The sequence below is a fragment of the Myxine glutinosa genome, chromosome 9 (assembly GCF_964187855.1).
Source record: "Myxine glutinosa chromosome 9, kmMyxGlut1.1, whole genome shotgun sequence".
NCBI classification, from domain to species: Eukaryota; Metazoa; Chordata; class Myxini; order Myxiniformes; family Myxinidae; genus Myxine; species Myxine glutinosa.
Window position 1 is genome coordinate 13,381,716 of NC_136269.1, and position 17,271 is coordinate 13,398,986.

Genomic DNA, 17,271 nt, shown 5'->3' on the forward strand with positions numbered 1-17,271 from the left:
TGTATTGGTGAGGTGTGCGACCAACGAATGTGTGCCAAAATGTTCGGTGGTCAGGTGTGTGACCAAGGCTGTGAGTGGAATGAGAGTACCGAGGTGTGTAAGGAAAGGTACGACGAGGAGCATGGAGACGGCTGGATGTGTGAGCAAGGAACGGGCTGCGGGGTGTAAGCATGCAGGTGAAGCATCGACGTTAGACGGGGTAGAGTTTAGAACGACTTATAGCCGAATCGGGCCCTCGGTGCGTGCTGGGCCTCGCTTTGAACGGCCGCGTCCAGGCTCCACTAGGCGGAGCTGGCAGCCCGATAGGAAGGGTCGTTATGGCGACCACGTTTTGTTGAGACGTGCCGGCAGGTCGAGATCGGGACATTGGATGGCTCCACGCCGAGGTGATGCGTGGGATCTCGGGCCGGGTAAACCTCCTTCCCTGCACCGAAGGCAGGATGCAGCCAGCCGCTGGCACAAAACAACCAGCATCCATTGCTTGGCTTTACGAAGCCGGGCTTTGGACAGGAATTGGCGCACCGAGAGGATGTAATAAGTAGACGGATGATGATGGTAGTGATTTGATACGAAATTAATAATAGTGGGTAGAATTGGCAGTAAATGGAAAATTTTTGAATTGGTTGGAATTTGGTGTGCCAAATTGATAGAGAGACCCCCGATGTGGTGGGATGGCAAATCCACCATCCCTCACAGGTGGGGCAAATGCGCAATAGCTTATGGGGTGTATGGCAGTGAAAACTAGCCCGGGTGGGTTAGGATATGGTGTGTAGGGATCTAGAAGATGACAGTAGGTAACGTTAAGTTTAGTTAGTGACTGATACCTGTAGTGGGGACGCAGGTAGATTAGTATGGATGATAATGACGAGGGAGCGCAATAGTTTAAAGGGACGACTGGGAAGCGCAAGTTTCAGAAGGGAGTAGTTAGCTGAGATGATGCCGTGTGTGTGTGAGAATTGAACAGGTGTGATTGCACAGGTGTGCAACTGGACAGGTGTGTGGAGCAGTGTATGAGTAGTGAGTGTTGTGGATCAGCGCGAATGCGCTTGGGGAGAGAAGGGTGCAGGTGGCACCAGGTGTGAGAGCACAGGTGTGCAGGTACAGGTGTGTGGAGAGAGTTGGAGTAAGTGGTACGGAGTGGTGTGCATGGTGCGAAGGTGTGGATGGGGGAAGAGTGGACCCCCATCACGGATACCCGGGGCGGGTAGTGTAAGTGTTAGGTAGAGGGTGCAGGTAAATTGTGGTTGGATATTGGCATCTGTGGTGCGGTTGCAGAATGGTGTTGTGAATGGGTGCATTAGTGTTGTGGAAATGGCTGGGCGTGTAGCCTGTTAGTGTGTGTAGTTGGTTGGGCACTCCACCACTGTGAGGATGTCGGCCAGGTGAGGCCGCAGGTGGGCTCTGGGAGCCGGTAGTTGTGAGTGGGTGCCTGAGGATCCCGGGTGTGGATCGGGCAGCCCAGTGCCAGAGAGGGCACGGAGTGGGGAGAGAGCCAGAGGGCCTTCCCCTGGTAGTTAGGTTAGGGTAAGGAGCAGGTAAGCTCGGAGGCAACTGCAGTGGTGGAGGTGTGCAGGTGGGTAGACCCACTGGGAGAGGTGCACGTCGCAGCCCAGAAATTGTACGAGGGCACCGGGAGATGAATCGGGGGAGTGAGACCCCAAATTGAAGAGCACCACAGTTTGGCCAATGGGAATTGGTTTTTAGAACCCATAGTGTAAGAGGGCCAATGGTTTGGCCGGAGGAAGACCCCGGGTGGTGTAAAGTTTTTAAAGTCATTTAGGAAATAGTTAGGATTGAAGAACCTGTCGCACCATATGCAGCCACTTACCTGTGGTGATGATGATGACTCCACACCTGTGTTTTCTTTGTTCTGTGTGCAGGAAATGAGATTGCTGTGGATTTGTGAGACGCATCACGACGTGGATGAGACATTGGGGTGATTCCATCTCTCCCTCCTTAGGAGGGACTGATGATGAATTGGTGATGGCAAATTTTGATGTGCAGTTGGAGATGGCAAATTTTGATGAGAGTTGAAAATGGCAAATTTGATTGGTTAGGAGGGAGAGAAGACGAATTTGGTTTATGGGAGGAACGGGGAAGACAGTAGGGATGTTTGTCGATTTGTAAAGTAGATGTTTATGGGTAGTGTTGTGTTTTGTGGATGCAGTAAGGGGTAAGGGAGGGGCCATGTAGGTTACCTGGTGGGGGGGGGGGGGCGTACGATAGGAACGTACCTGTCTCACCTGGTTCCCATGTGCCCCCAGTGTGCATCACCTTACATTGCGTGCACTTTTGCGCCCTTACCACCTTACTCACTTGTTTCTTCTTTTGTCTCCCACCTCCGAGGATCTGGCTTTGGGGTAGAGAGAGAGGAGAGAGAGGTGCTGGCTACGCAGTTGTGGGCCTGCACTTTCGCTGTTGGCTGCCTGGATCGATACACCATAGGGACCGCAATGTTTGTGGCCACCCACAATGGACCGCAGTTCGTTTGCGGCCAAGCACCACCCGGGGATGGACCTATGGGTCAACGTGGCACCTATGCCATACAGGTGAACCACTTATAGTTAACACCACCAAGTGCACCACAAGAAGAGCAAGAGACACCTGCAGGGTTAGGGGTTGTCGAATTTATTTTTATTCCAATGAACAATGGTGACTGCACCGATTGGTGGTGGGGTGGTGCTGTTGATGCTCGGGAAGGGTGCTCTGCACGTTATTAAAGGCCGTCGGCCACAGAGCACTCGTGGGTTGGTGTATCGATGTTGGCAAGCGCGCTCTCTCTATGCATAACATCTGCATGTGTTCCTCCAAAGACAGGTCCTGGATCGTAGTGTAAATAGCAGCGTAGTCTTGTAAATAATGCTCCCTACCGGCTGTATGTTTAGTTTGAGGATTCTTTCCGGATTCGGTTATCCTGTGGGTGTGTTTCTGTGAGGAGAAGGGTGCAACGTCGCAGGGGGACATATTTACTCATTTGTGAATATCTGTAAAACTGTCGCACTCAGGGTAGAGTTAATAGTAGAGGGAACTACATTGCGTGCCACACTAAAGTAGGTAAAAATTTATCGGGTCGGGACGCCCCGAGGGTAGAGAAGGGTGCAATGTTGCGAATATGGAATTTGGCCTCCATATCCGCTTGTAAATATTCCCCTATTTTCTCCGATACTCCCCAACTTTCCCCAATCCCCCATTCCCTAGTCCCATTGCATGTAAATAACAATCAGTAGAGCCGACCTTCCCCTTATTCCCCCATTAAATGTCGTGCCCAGGTCCACCACACCACACGTAGACAACTTTCGGACATCTTCCTAGTTATTCTTAATCTATGTCAGTTAAGGCCTCGTTTCCATTAATTATGACTCTTCGTTGCACCAGAATGTGATTATATGGCACCAGTAGTGAGTTTAGGACCTTTCCCATACCTCCTCCCATCTTCTTCCCCAAACAACAACAATAACAACAACTACAACAACAATTACAACAACAACAGAGGGGATGGCGGCGGAGCGGGGGAGGATGCGTCCTCACACCGGCTCGATTAGCTCCAGACCATGCGCTCCACGGGGTTACCCCGAAGGGGCTGGCTGTCAGCTCCTCGTCGGGGGCGGAGCCAGTAACCCCCCCCGCACGCACCCAATGAGAAGCAACGTGCCGATTCCACGAGGCGGAGCTAACGAGCCGAGGGCGTGTCACTCCCCGCCGGATATACGCGGCCACGCGCCGGATGTGACCAGAGATTCGCCCCCAGCTGGAGGAAGACGGACCTGCGAGCGCTGAAACAGATGCGCCTGAGTTTGGAGAGGCCTGAGAAAGAACGTCACCTCTGAGCGCTGCGACGAGACCTCCCCGCATCTCTGGACCGAACCGTGTACCCTGCTTTGAGCCAAGAGTGCACCTTGAGCCATCGCTATCTGCCTTTCCTAGCCATCAACCCCCGTGTGAGTCAGTTTTTGTCCTGTTTCTCTGTGGTCTGTCGGGAATAATATAAGGTTGTGTCTAAGTGCCTGTCTTCCTATGATGTACCTCTCGTCCCTGTAATCTAACCTTCCGCCTTAACATAACCTCCTCCGGAGGTCTTGAGAACTGAACCCCTGGTGTCGTATTGTGTCATTATAACCCAGCCGGGTGTCTTCTCTTTCCTATTGAGCCAGCATAGCGCGGCTTCGTCGACGTTCGAGTACAATCGGGTAATTTGTGCGGACACGGCGGCCATTCCGCTCGGCCCACCTTAACATCAAAGTCGTGTCTGTAACAATATATATATATATATATATATATATATATATATATATATATATATATATATATATATATATATATATATATATATATATATATATACACACACATATATAAATATATATTACAGTGAAGGCCCCTATGATATATATATATATATATATATATATATATATGTTTAGCACAATCCTTTCCTCTAATCACTCATAATACAAATCACCATCTTTCCAATGACCCGACATGTTCGGAGATGGTTCCTGCACGTGTACCAGGCACGTGACTGTTGGCGATCCGAAAAACACCAAGCAGCTTCATTTTTCTTCATTTTCTAATGTATCATCCGATGCCATTTTCATGGGCTGAAAAGATAAAGCCACATTGTGTAATCAGGTGATTGTTATAATTTTTGCACCCAGACTACCAATAACCCTGTCACGACATTGCAAAGACTCCTTATGTTAGCCTTGTTTTGTGTGATGCAATTTGTGTGAGGATAATAACAATAATAATAATAATAATAATAATAATAATAATAATAGGAGGTAGCGTGCAGAAAACAAAAGTGAGACGATGTCCCAATTCAGGTGGGCAAGATTTTAACAGGGGACTACTCTTGGTCACGGATAGTATTGGTCTGTTTTGTGGACAATTTGAACAACAGGTTTTATCAACCGATAGTTGACTAAAGTGCTAACTGCCTTGGGATGCAAGGTAATGCAGATGTTTCAGGCATTCGCCCTTCATCGTGAAGCCTCTTTCAAACCCAATAACACAAATGCATGCCCAAACAACACGCCCACCTGAAATCATATAGAATACCATTCTGATGGAGAAAGGGCACCAACCTTAGTTAAGACACAGCTTACTTTGCAAAAGAGGGAGGGGCTTATGGCATAAGTGTAAGGGGAGGGGCTTGAATCATCGACGGAAGGGGAGGAGCTAACGACAGAAGCAGAATGGGAAGGGCTTATGGCAGAGGTGGAATGGGGGTGCTTACAGTATAAGTAGAAGGAAGGGGGGAGAACCATTGTAATGGTGAAAACATGGTATTAGACTTATTCACAAACATGGTTGAAATAACCTTTTCCCGGACATAATAACTCGGGAAACGGGAAGTTTGGTGAATGTTTATCAGAAGAGTTGAAGCAATGCATCAAAATGATAGAAATTGTCATTTTAAATTCAGACAAATCACCACCACCACCAGGTAAAGTATGGAAATTCTAGAAGCATCTTCAAGTCAGTCCTTTTTTAATCTGATGCTCAATATTCGTTTCATCTCGAGCTTTGCTGAAAGAATCCATGGAGACTTGTTATTATGACTCAAGGTGTGTTGGCAATCATTACATTTCCACTTCACCTGTCTCTTTATTGCATCCTCGTGCGCCTTTTGTCTGCGGAGATCAGACTTGATAAAACCTGCAGGAACAAACAGAGCAAGGAAAAAGTCTCGTGAACAAAGCAATCACAAAAACATGACAATCACCGTTACAGAAGTCACCTGTTAGGTTGGGGTGGGTAAGTGCATTTACCAATTGTGAGAGAGAATTGTGATTTGGCATACATCGTTAACAACGTTTAACAAGGTTATGTCTTCCCACCTGTCATTATGGAGCCCAGTAGAAGAGAAGTGCACAGGAAAAGGTTTCCAGCTAAGGCATTATAATCGGACATCAGGTGGCCTTGAACTAGAATGAAAATCACTCCAAAGGCCTTCCACAAAGAGGGGAAAAGAGAAACAAGAAAAAGAGAAACAAGAAAAAGACGTTAAAAAGTTTCTGCTTTATTTGAATTATTTCCATGAAAAGCAGCGAGTCCATGGAATGCCTTACTTTGGGTTTCCGAGCAGGATCTAGATTTCCTACGAGCGGCCATTTTGTGAATCATTTGAATCTCGATATACCCCAAGGCTTCGAGTGCTAGCGGCAGATTTGATTGGTCGAGATGACGCAAAACGATATAAACAAAATGTATAAACAAAATGTATAAACAAGGTTTAATTACAGTATAAACAAGGTGTAAGTACTGTATAAACAAGGTGTAAGTACTGTTTAAACAAGGTTTAATTACTGTATAAATAAGGTTTAATTACAGTATAAACAAGGTTTAAGTACTGTATAATAAGGTTTAACTTCTGTATAAACTAGGTTTAACAACTGTATAAACAAGGTTTAATTACTGCATAAACAAGGTTTAACAACTGTATAAACAAGGCTTAAGTACTGTATAAACAAGGTTTCATTACTGTATAAACAAGGTTTAATAACTGAATAAACAAGGTTTCATTACTGTATAACAAGGTTTAAGTACTGTTTAAACAAGATGTAAGTGCTGTATAAACAAGGTTTAAGTTCTGTAGAAACCAGGTTTAAGTACTGTATAAACAAGATGTAAGTACTGTATAAACAAGGTTTGATTACTGTATAAAGGTTTAATTACTGTAAAACAAGGTTTAATTACTGTAAAACAAGGTTTAAGTACTGTATAAACAAGGTTTAATTACTGTAAAACAAGGTTTAAGTACTGTATAAACAAGGTTTAAGTACTGTATAACAAGGTTTAAGTACTGTATAAACAAGATGTAAGTAATGTATAAACAAGGTTTAATTACTGTATAAACAAGGTTTAAGTACTGTATAACAAGGTTTAAGTACTGTATAAACAAGATGTAAGTACTGTATAAACAAGGTTTGATTACTGTATAAAGGTTTAATTACTGTAAAACAAGGTTTAATTACTGTAAAACAAGGTTTAAGTACTGTATAAACAAGGTTTAATTACTGTAAAACAAGGTTTAAGTACTGTATAAACAAGGTTTAAGTACTGTATAACAAGGTTTAAGTACTGTATAAACAAGATGTAAGTAATGTATAAACAAGGTTTAATTACTGTATAAAGGTTTAATTACTGTATAAACAAGGTTTAAGTACTGTATAAACAAGGTTTAAGTACTGTATAAACAAGGTTTAATTACTGTATAAACAAGGTTTAATAACTGAATAAACAAGGTTTCATTACTGTATAACAAGGTTTAAGTACTGTATAAACAAGATGTAAGTGCTGTATAAACAAGGTTTAAGTACTGTTTAAACAAGATGTAAGTGCTGTATAAACAAGGTTTAAGTTCTGTAGAAACCAGGTTTAAGTACTGTATAAACAAGATGTAAGTACTGTATAAACAAGGTTTAATTACTGTATAAAGGTTTAATTACTGTAAAACAAGGTTTAATTACTGTATAAACAAGGTTTAAGTACTGTATAAACAAGGTTTAATTACTGTAAAACAAGGTTTAATTACTGTATAAACAAGGTTTAATAACTGAATAAACAAGGTTTCATTACTGTATAAATAAGGTTTCATTACTGCATAAACAAGGTTTAATAACTGAATAAACAAGGTTTAATTACTGCATAAATAAGGTTTAATAACTGCATAAACAAGGTTTAATTACTGCATAAACAAGGTTTAATTACTGCATAAACAAGGTTTAATAACTGAATAAACAAGGTTTAATTACTGCATAAATAAGGTTTAATAACTGTAAAACAAGGTTTAATTACTGTATAAACAAGGTTTAATAACTGAATAAACAAGGTTTCATTACTGTATAACAAGGTTTAAGTACTGTTTAAACAAGATGTAAGTGCTGTATAAACAAGGTTTAAGTACTGTTTAAACAAGATGTAAGTGCTGTATAAACAAGGTTTAAGTTCTGTAGAAACCAGGTTTAAGTACTGTATAAACAAGATGTAAGTACTGTATAAACAAGGTTTAATTACTGTATAAAGGTTTAATTACTGTAAAACAAGGTTTAATTACTGTATAAACAAGGTTTAAGTACTGTATAAACAAGGTTTAATTACTGTAAAACAAGGTTTAATTACTGTATAAACAAGGTTTAATAACTGAATAAACAAGGTTTCATTACTGTATAAATAAGGTTTCATTACTGCATAAACAAGGTTTAATAACTGAATAAACAAGGTTTAATTACTGCATAAATAAGGTTTAATAACTGCATAAACAAGGTTTAATTACTGCATAAACAAGGTTTAATTACTGCATAAACAAGGTTTAATAACTGAATAAACAAGGTTTAATTACTGCATAAATAAGGTTTAATAACTGTAAAACAAGGTTTAATTACTGTATAAACAAGGTTTAATAACTGAATAAACAAGGTTTCATTACTGTATAACAAGGTTTAAGTACTGTTTAAACAAGATGTAATTACTGCATAAACAAGGTTTAATTACTGCATAAACAAGGTTTAATAACTGAATAAACAAGGTTTAATTACTGCATAAATAAGGTTTAATAACTGTAAAACAAGGTTTAATTACTGTATAAACAAGGTTTAATAACTGAATAAACAAGGTTTAATAACTGTAAAACAAGGTTTAATAACTGTAAAACAAGGTTTAATTACTGTATAAACAAGGTTTAATAACTGAATAAACAAGGTTTCATTACTGTATAACAAGGTTTAAGTACTGTTTAAACAAGATGTAAGTGCTGTATAAACAAGGTTTAAGTACTGTTTAAACAAGATGTAAGTGCTGTATAAACAAGGTTTAAGTTCTGTGGAAACCAGGTTTAAGTACTGTATAAACAAGATGTAAGTACTGTATAAACAAGGTTTAATTACTGTATAAAGGTTTAATTACTGTATAAAGGTTTAATTACTGTAAAACAAGGTTTAATTACTGTATAAACAAGGTTTAAGTACTGTATAAACAAGGTTTAATTACTGTAAAACAAGGTTTAATTACTGTATAAACAAGGTTTAATAACTGAATAAACAAGGTTTCATTACTGTATAAATAAGGTTTCATTACTGTATAAAGGTTTAAGTACTGTATGAACAAGGTTTAATTACTGCATAAACAAGGTTTAATAACTGAATAAACAAGGTTTCATTACTGTATAAACACGGTTTAATAACTGTATAAACAAGGTTTAATAACTGAATAAACAAGGTTTAATTACTGCATAAACAAGGTTTAATAACTGAATAAACAAGGTTTAATTACTGCATAAACAAGGTTTAATAACTGAATAAACAAGGTTTAATTACTGCATAAACAAGGTTTAATAACTGAATAAACAAGGTTTCATTACTGTATAAACAAGGTTTAATTACTGCATAAACAAGGTTTAATAACTGAATAAACAAGGTTTAATTACTGCATAAACAAGGTTTAATAACTGAATAAACAAGGTTTAATTACTGCATAAACAAGGTTTAATAACTGAATAAACAAGGTTTAATAACTGAATAAACAAGGTTTAAGTACTGAATAAACAAGGTTTCATTACTGTATAAATAAGGTTTAAGTACTGTATAAACAAGGTTTAAGTACTGCATAAACAAGGTTTAAGTACTGTATATAAAATGCATTAATACATGGACTCGATTCAAGGTTAAATCAATAAAGCATACTGTCGGACTAGGTACATCTACTAAGACTAAGAATAGCTGATTGCTAATGGAACACACCCCAGGTGAGCTAGACAGACCGAAGACCCTTTTCTGGTTCTGCCGCTTGTGTAATGAAAAAAACGTTAATTTCAGGTGATTTTCAACCCTTTTCGTCTTTTGTTATCTCCACAAACAAAGGTGGATGGAAGTTGTGTTTTCACCCTCGCCCGTTTGTTTTTGAACAGGATGTCTCACCATTGAGTGATCGGGCTAAAAACGATATATAGCACGATATCTCAAAACGTCAAGGACAAATTCGGACGAAACTTGGTGGACAGGTTGTGTGTCTGACAAGGCCGCAATGGATCGATTTTGGTGGTGATCCGAATCCGAATCCGAGAATTTTTTTAATTTCTAAGTGATTCTTCACCATTGAGAGATAAGAGTCAAAATCGATATTATAGCACGATATTTCAAAACGTTGTGGACAAATTCTGACAACATTTGGGGGAGAGGTTGGCTGTGTGACAAGGACGAAATGATTCGATTTGGGGGAAGATCCGAATACAGATCCGGAAACCAGAATTTTAATTTTTTAAAATTGATTCTTCACCATTGAGAGATAGGGCCAAGATCGATACATAGCAGGACATCTCAAAAAGTTGTGGACAGATTTCGACAAGATTTGGTGGACCGGATGGGTGTCTGACAAGGAAGAATCGATTAGATTTTGGTGAAGATCTGAATCAGAATCCGGGTCCGAGAATTTTTAAAATCCCAAGTGATTCTTCACAATTGAGTGATTTGGCCCAAAACGAGATTTTCCCACGATATTTCAAAAAGTTACGGACGGATTATAACCAAACTTCGTGGATGAGTTGGGTGAGTGACGAGAACAAGGCGATTAGAGTTTGGTTCAGATCCGAATCCAGATCTGACCCATCAGTGGGATATGAAACATAAACTGTTCGTTTTATCCTTGAGACAGGTGTTCTGATTTGATAAACCGCAACGTTCCACGTGCTCACGGGTTAGTCCATTTACCAATGAGGGGGTGTTTTGTGAACATACAATATATTATAATGTGGATTTGATAAACAATATCGATATGGATTAACATTAGGAATTATACAAATTGCATTGTGATTATTGTTGTATTCGTACACATTAAACATTATTATTCCACTTCACCTGCTTTTCCTACTTATACTAACCTCACCCCCAAATGTTCTCATAGTCTTGTCCAGTTAAACAAAAGTTTTTTTAATCGACTCATCACGTGACAGTTCTTTCTTTCCTCGAGACGGAGCATTATTCCCATTTCACTGTGTCCATCACCACTCACAAGGTAATATGTTTTGTCGGCAAGGTGAGACCCACATTCGGTCTCATCTCCAAAGATTGTGAACCACGATCGGTGATCTCTCGTGATCTCGGGGCCCCATTGGTTGCACGCCTCATTGATCCTCATTGGACCCTCATTGAGGTTGGGCATCCTGGGCACGTGCCCGTGCGTCAATCTGCCACGTTGGGTGAGGGGATTAAAGCGGTGGGCTTGGGTGGGGAGGAGGGGTAGGGAATTATCACAGGTAAGAGAAGATCATGGTTTTGGATTGAGGATGATCTGAGATGTTGGGGAACACCTGCCTTTAAGACCTGGAGGGAAGAATGAGATTGAAGAGAATGTGGAAGTTGGTTCCACCGGTGGGAAATAAAGAGGAACTAATGAGTGGAGGTGATCAGTGATCCTGGATTTAGGTAGTTTCACCAGGAGAGGGGGGAGGGGGGGGGGTTGATGATGGACTGTGTATGCCCTGAAAATCTTGAGGGGTGGCAAAGCACGGAAGGAGCAGAGGGTGTTAGACCAGAAAGGAGGTGGTGGAAGACAGAGACCACCGACCTGTTCCGCAATTGGAAAGTGACAGGCTCAGCTAGACCCATGGACTCAGCTCAGCTAGACCCATATACTCAGCTCAGCTAGATCCATAAACTCAGCTCGACCCATAGACTCAGCTCAGCAAGACACATACTCAACTCAGCTACACCCATATACTCACTCAGCTAGATCCATATACTCAGCCCAGCAAGACACATAGACTCAGCTCAGCTAGACCCATAGACTCAGCTCAGCTAGACCCATAGACTCAGCTCAGCTAGACACAGACTCAGCTCAGCGAGACCCATATACTCAGCTCAGCTAGACACATAGATTCAGCTCAGCTAGACCCATAGACTCAGCTCAGCTAGACCCATAGACTCAGCTCAGCTAGACCCATAGACTCAGCTCAGCTAGACACAGACTCAGCTCAGCGAGACCCATATACTCAGCTCAGCTAGACACATAGATTCAGCTCAGCTAGACCCATAGACTCAGCTCAGCTAGACCCATAGACTCAGCTCAGCTAGAACCATAGACTCCGCTCAGCTAGACCCATATACTCAGCTCAGCAAGAAACATAGACTCAGCTCATCCTACCTGGCTGACCTCCTCTCCAGACACACTCCCACCCGCAACCTCCGCTCTGCTGGTACCAACCTCCTGACCACCCCCCATCCGGACCAAATTCAGATCCTGGGGGGACAGGGCCTTCTCCATCGCTGCTCCCACCCTCTGGAACTCACTACCTCACACCATCAGAGACTCCTCCTCACTCACCACATTCAAAACATCACTAAAGACCCACCTGTTCAGCACTGCATTCAACATTCAACCCACAGCATTTAACCCCTGACTATCACTTCTCCTTCTCCCTCCTTTTGCTTTAAATATTTCCCTATTGATTCTTGTCTTTTTGCAATTGTTGTTTTCATGTTTTGTTATGCATTATGTTTTGCACTCTGTCAAAGCGCCTTTGGGCTTCATGAAAAGCGCTATACAAAATAAATGAATTATTATTATTATTATATAGTCAGCTCAGCAAGACACATAGACTCAGCTCAGCTAGACCCATAGACCCAGCTCAGCTAGACCCATAGACTCAGCTCAGCTAGACCCATAGACTCAGCTCAGCTAGACCCATATACTCAGCTCAGCTAGACCCATAGACTCAGCTCAGCTAGACCCATATACTCAGCTCAGCTAGACCCATATACTCAGCTCAGCGAGACACATAGACTCAGCTCAGCTAGACTCATAGACTCAGCTCAGCTAGACCCATATACTCAGCTCAGCTAGACCCATATACTCAGCTCAGCGAGACACATAGACTCAGCTCAGCTAGACCCATATACTCAGCTCAGCGAGACACATAGACTCAGCTCAGCTAGACTCATAGACTCAGCTCAGCTAGACCCATATACTCAGCTCAGCTAGACCCATATACTCAGCTCAGCGAGACACATAGACTCAGCTCAGCTAGACCCATAGACTCAGCTCAGCTTGACTAGGAAAGGAAAAGTGACAGGCTCAGCTAGACCTATAGACTCAGCTCAGCTAGACCCATATACTCAGCTCAGCTAGACCCATATACTCAGCTCAGCGAGACACATAGACTCAGCTCAGCTAGACCCATAGACTCAGCTCAGCTAGACCCATATACTCAGCTCAGCTAGACCCATATACTCAGCTCAGCGAGACACATAGACTCAGCTCAGCTAGACCCATAGACCCAGCTCAGCTAGACCCATAGACTCAGCTCAGCTAGACCCATAGACTCAGCTTAGCTTGACTAGGAAAGGAAAAGTGACAGGCTCAGCTAGACCCATATACTCAGCTCAGCTAGACCCATATACTCAGCTCAGCTAGACACATAGACTCAGATCAGCTCAGCTAGACCCATATACTCAGCTCAGCTAGACCCATATACTCAGCTCAGCGAGACACATAGACTCAGCTCAGCTAGACCCATAGACTCAGCTCAGCCTGACTAGGAAAGGAAAAGTGACAGGCTCAGCTAGACCCATAGACTCAGCTCAGCTAGACCCATATACTCAGCTCAGCTAGACCCATATACTCAGCTCAGCTAGACCCATATACTCAGCTCAGCGAGACACATATACTCAGCTCAGCGAGACACATAGACTCAGCTCAGCTCAGCTAGACCCATATACTCAGCTCAGCGAGACACATAGACTCAGCTCAGCTCAGCTAGACCCATAGACTCAGCTCAGCTTGACTAGGAAAGGAAAAGTGACAGGCTCAGCTAGACCCATAGACTCAGCTCAGCTAGACCCATAGACTCAGCTCAGCTCAGCTAGACCCATAGACTCAGCTCAGCTTGACTAGGAAAGGAAAAGTGACAGGCTCAGCTAGACCCATAGACTCAGCTCAGCTAGACCCATAGACTCAGCTCAGCTAGACCCATATACTCAGCTCAGCGAGACACATAGACTCAGCTCAGCGAGACACATAGACTCAGCTCAGCTAGACCCATATACTCAGCTCAGCTAGACCCATAGACTCAGCTCAGCTAGACCCATAGACTCAGCTCAGCTAGACCCATAGACTCAGCTCAGCTAGACCCATATACTCAGCTCAGCTAGACCCATAGACTCAGCTCAGCTAGACCCATAGACTCAGCTCAGCTAGACCCAGAGACTCAGCTCAGCTAGACCCAGCTTCATCTCGAGAGATCCCAATGATCTTGAAGGCCTTGGTTTCTACAGCATCAAGCTGAGTAAGGTGTGAGGAGCATGCCCAGAGAGGAGAGCAGTCAAGCTGAAGATGAAGGCCTAAATGAAGGTGGATAACTGGAGCTCATCATTAAACGTACTATAATGTGCCTCTGCACTGTATGTTGCAGAACCTAATGTCATAATTTCCTGTTTGGTACTCTACATCAGTCCGACATTAGTTGGTGGACGTTGAAGATCCCACGGTGTCCTTCGTGACGAGTAGACGAGTTATCATCGGTGCCCTGACCAAATCACTAATTCCCTAATTACTAATCTCCTGTGCTCTACCTTACCAAAGGTCAGGTGCTGCATGCTGCTGAACATGTGTAAATGTGGTTTCCTCAATTTGCACCATGAACGCATTCGAGAAATGATTTCCGGTTTCAAGTTCACAGAAAATTGACGGTGTTCTGCATTTCCCTTTAAGTTCTGTCCATTGGATAGATTGCGTCCTCCTGTCAGCAAATCCTGTACATATTTACCCTCGCCAGAGGATAGGGTATTGCATTTGAGTCCGTTTGTCTGTCATCGTTTGTCTGTCTGTTTGTCTGTTTGTCCGCACAGAATAAATATGATTTTCTCTGCAACCGTTGGTCTGATTGACAGGAAATTTTCACCGTAGGTGCAACTCCACCTGCAGAATTTTTTCATGATAATGATGACGTCATCGGTCACGTGGTTCGGCCGCCATTTTGGAAAAACCGAAAAACTTTGCACCTCTATCTCCGAAAGCACTGAATAGAAAGAATTGAGACATGGCTCATTGTAAAGAACTCTCCATGGGGAATAAAATATGTTAATGATGATGTCATAGGTGCCTCCATTATGACGTCATAATTCGACAAGTACAAAACTTCATCCAATCAAGATGAAATGTCTTGAGCATAATCTAGGGATAAATTGGTGGAGAAAAAAATAATAATGACGTCATCCGTCACGTGATTCGGCCGCCATATTTGTTTTAAAGCCTTAAAAAGCACTGAAAACACATCCTGGCGAGGGTCTGCAATCTCTGCTCTTTCTTGTTGTACATGTCCTGACCTTCCAATATCCACTTCTGTGTGACTTGTTCACGAGCCAACAAAGGTGGGCACATGGCCTTCTTTTATTGCCCTGCGGCATTCTTCTGTTCCTCTGCTCTTCTCCATCCCCTTAATAACTCTCCAACCACCTCTCTCTCCCTCAAAGAAGTTCATACCCCAACCATTCCTCTCCCCCACTATCATGTTCCCCCCCATCAACCCTCTACTTTTCCGATTACCCTCCTAGCTCTATTGGCTTCCCCTTTTTTTTGCTTCTCTCCAACTTTCTTTCTTCCTTTCACCCTCATGTTCCATCCTGCTCATCAGAAAATACCGTAATATTCATTTTCATTCTCTCTTCATCTATTATGCCATTCCTGTGTATTCAGGTCACACTAACCCCCCTAGTTTGAGAAATGGAAGATCTTTTGCTGTTTTTTTGTCCCTTTCTTCTCCCTCATTCTTCAACCCATTCCGATTCTCACATCATGCTCCCCTGCCCATGCCCCTCCAAGAGATATTCAAAAAGTTTCTAGGCCGACAAATATAACGATACTAACAAGACACCCGCACTACGCATAGTGCCACACATGGGTGGGAGGCCAGATGCAAACAGATATTGAGGAAACGGTGAGTGGCAAGCCATGAACTAATAAATTCCACAATCCTGTGCCACCTTCAGTCGAACGCCAGGCACGGACAGCCGCTCCGTGAAGGACTTGCAGAAAAATGTTTCTACACGCAGTCAATGGTGAAACTGCAGATGGCGGATCAATCTGCGAGTGTCATGGGTGGAAACGCTCACATCATTTCCTTTAGACTCAATCTCTGTATTTTAATTCCAAACAGCATCATTCCAATCACAAATTAATACTATACCGTTAATGTAACAAAATATAATGTTACAAACACTCATGAGGTAAACTAATATTTAAATCCGTTCTGACATGTAATCTATACAGATGAATCTTCCAGCGAGAAAGGGCGGATATGAAACACATGGATCGTATGGATCAAAAATCAAAATTACAATTGTTTTGAGATATTATCAAACCAGCGAATGTTTCTGCCGAAGCCATGGAGACGTGTTTACTTCTGGATCGGGAGCAGCGTCATATGGGTGGAAATTCAAAATCATAATTGTATCTTTAGAAAATCCTTAGAAAACCCGCTCGGACCCCAAAATGTTACACAGAAGGTTTGGCAGGGCTAGCACCGAAAACTTAGGGAGTAGTCCGGAAAGGACGGACAGACAGATGGACAGACAATCCTGCTATATAATACAGATGTTCTGACTCCACCGATTTCACAGATCAAAGCACTCATGATTTGATGTGGCCATTTGCAAAAAATATTTTAGTTTTGTTTGCAGGACGAACTTACAAAAGTGCCAATGTGAGTTGTAGTGAAATCGTATTCGTACTGAACCCGGGGTGATGCTCGCTGCTCGTTGACACCGCTAGGGGCGTGACTATAAGACCCGCTGCTGCGGACGGTGCTCCGAGACTTCTCCTGTGACACGTTACATCTGGTAGACTCGCTAACGGTACGCCAGCATAGAATATCCAGCTTGCTTGCATTGAATGTTATGAATGGTCCCATGTGATGCCACATCGTATACTTATTGCATTTCCTGCATTACAGGATGATGTCATGATCTAAATGGAATTAAACCACAAGTTGGACTAAAGTTGTGTGGACCTGATTGGTTTTCCACAACACTTAATTCCATTTACATCTACCGACATGGCTGGCAACAAGATGCTGGCGGTTGCCGTATTCTGCGCCGACCCGCAAGCCCCGGATGGTGGCTTGCAACTGAAGCACTGGCTCAGAACATTGGAGAATCATTTCGAGGAGCCTGAGACCGCGCCGACGGCTGCCGCGAAGCTAGCAACGCTTCATTCAAAAATCGACTACAAGGTGTACAATTCCATCGCTCAATTCGCGACGTATGACCTCTCGATCGCGGA

At 42.6% G+C, this 17,271-nt stretch overlaps 1 protein-coding gene across 2 annotated transcripts in view; it reads right to left on the bottom strand.

The window, feature by feature from the left end:
- Window positions 1–4,436: 4,436 nt before the first annotated feature.
- LOC137434751 (choline/ethanolamine transporter flvcr2a-like) overlaps window positions 4,437–17,271 on the bottom strand; it is a 75,352-nt gene continuing 62,517 nt past the window's right edge. Inside the window, exons 9-11 of one of the 2 annotated variants that reach the window (XM_068127869.2) lie at window positions 5,841–5,952; window positions 5,600–5,658; window positions 4,437–4,598 (exon numbers count right to left, since the gene is read on the bottom strand). In XM_068127869.2, the coding sequence (XP_067983970.1) occupies window positions 4,551–4,598; window positions 5,600–5,658; window positions 5,841–5,952 (219 nt within the window). In that variant the 3' untranslated portion in view covers window positions 4,437–4,550. Of the gene's footprint in view, window positions 4,599–5,353; window positions 5,659–5,840; window positions 5,953–17,271 lie in introns of those variants that run through there. The other variant, XM_078784096.1, reaches the window with a different exon arrangement.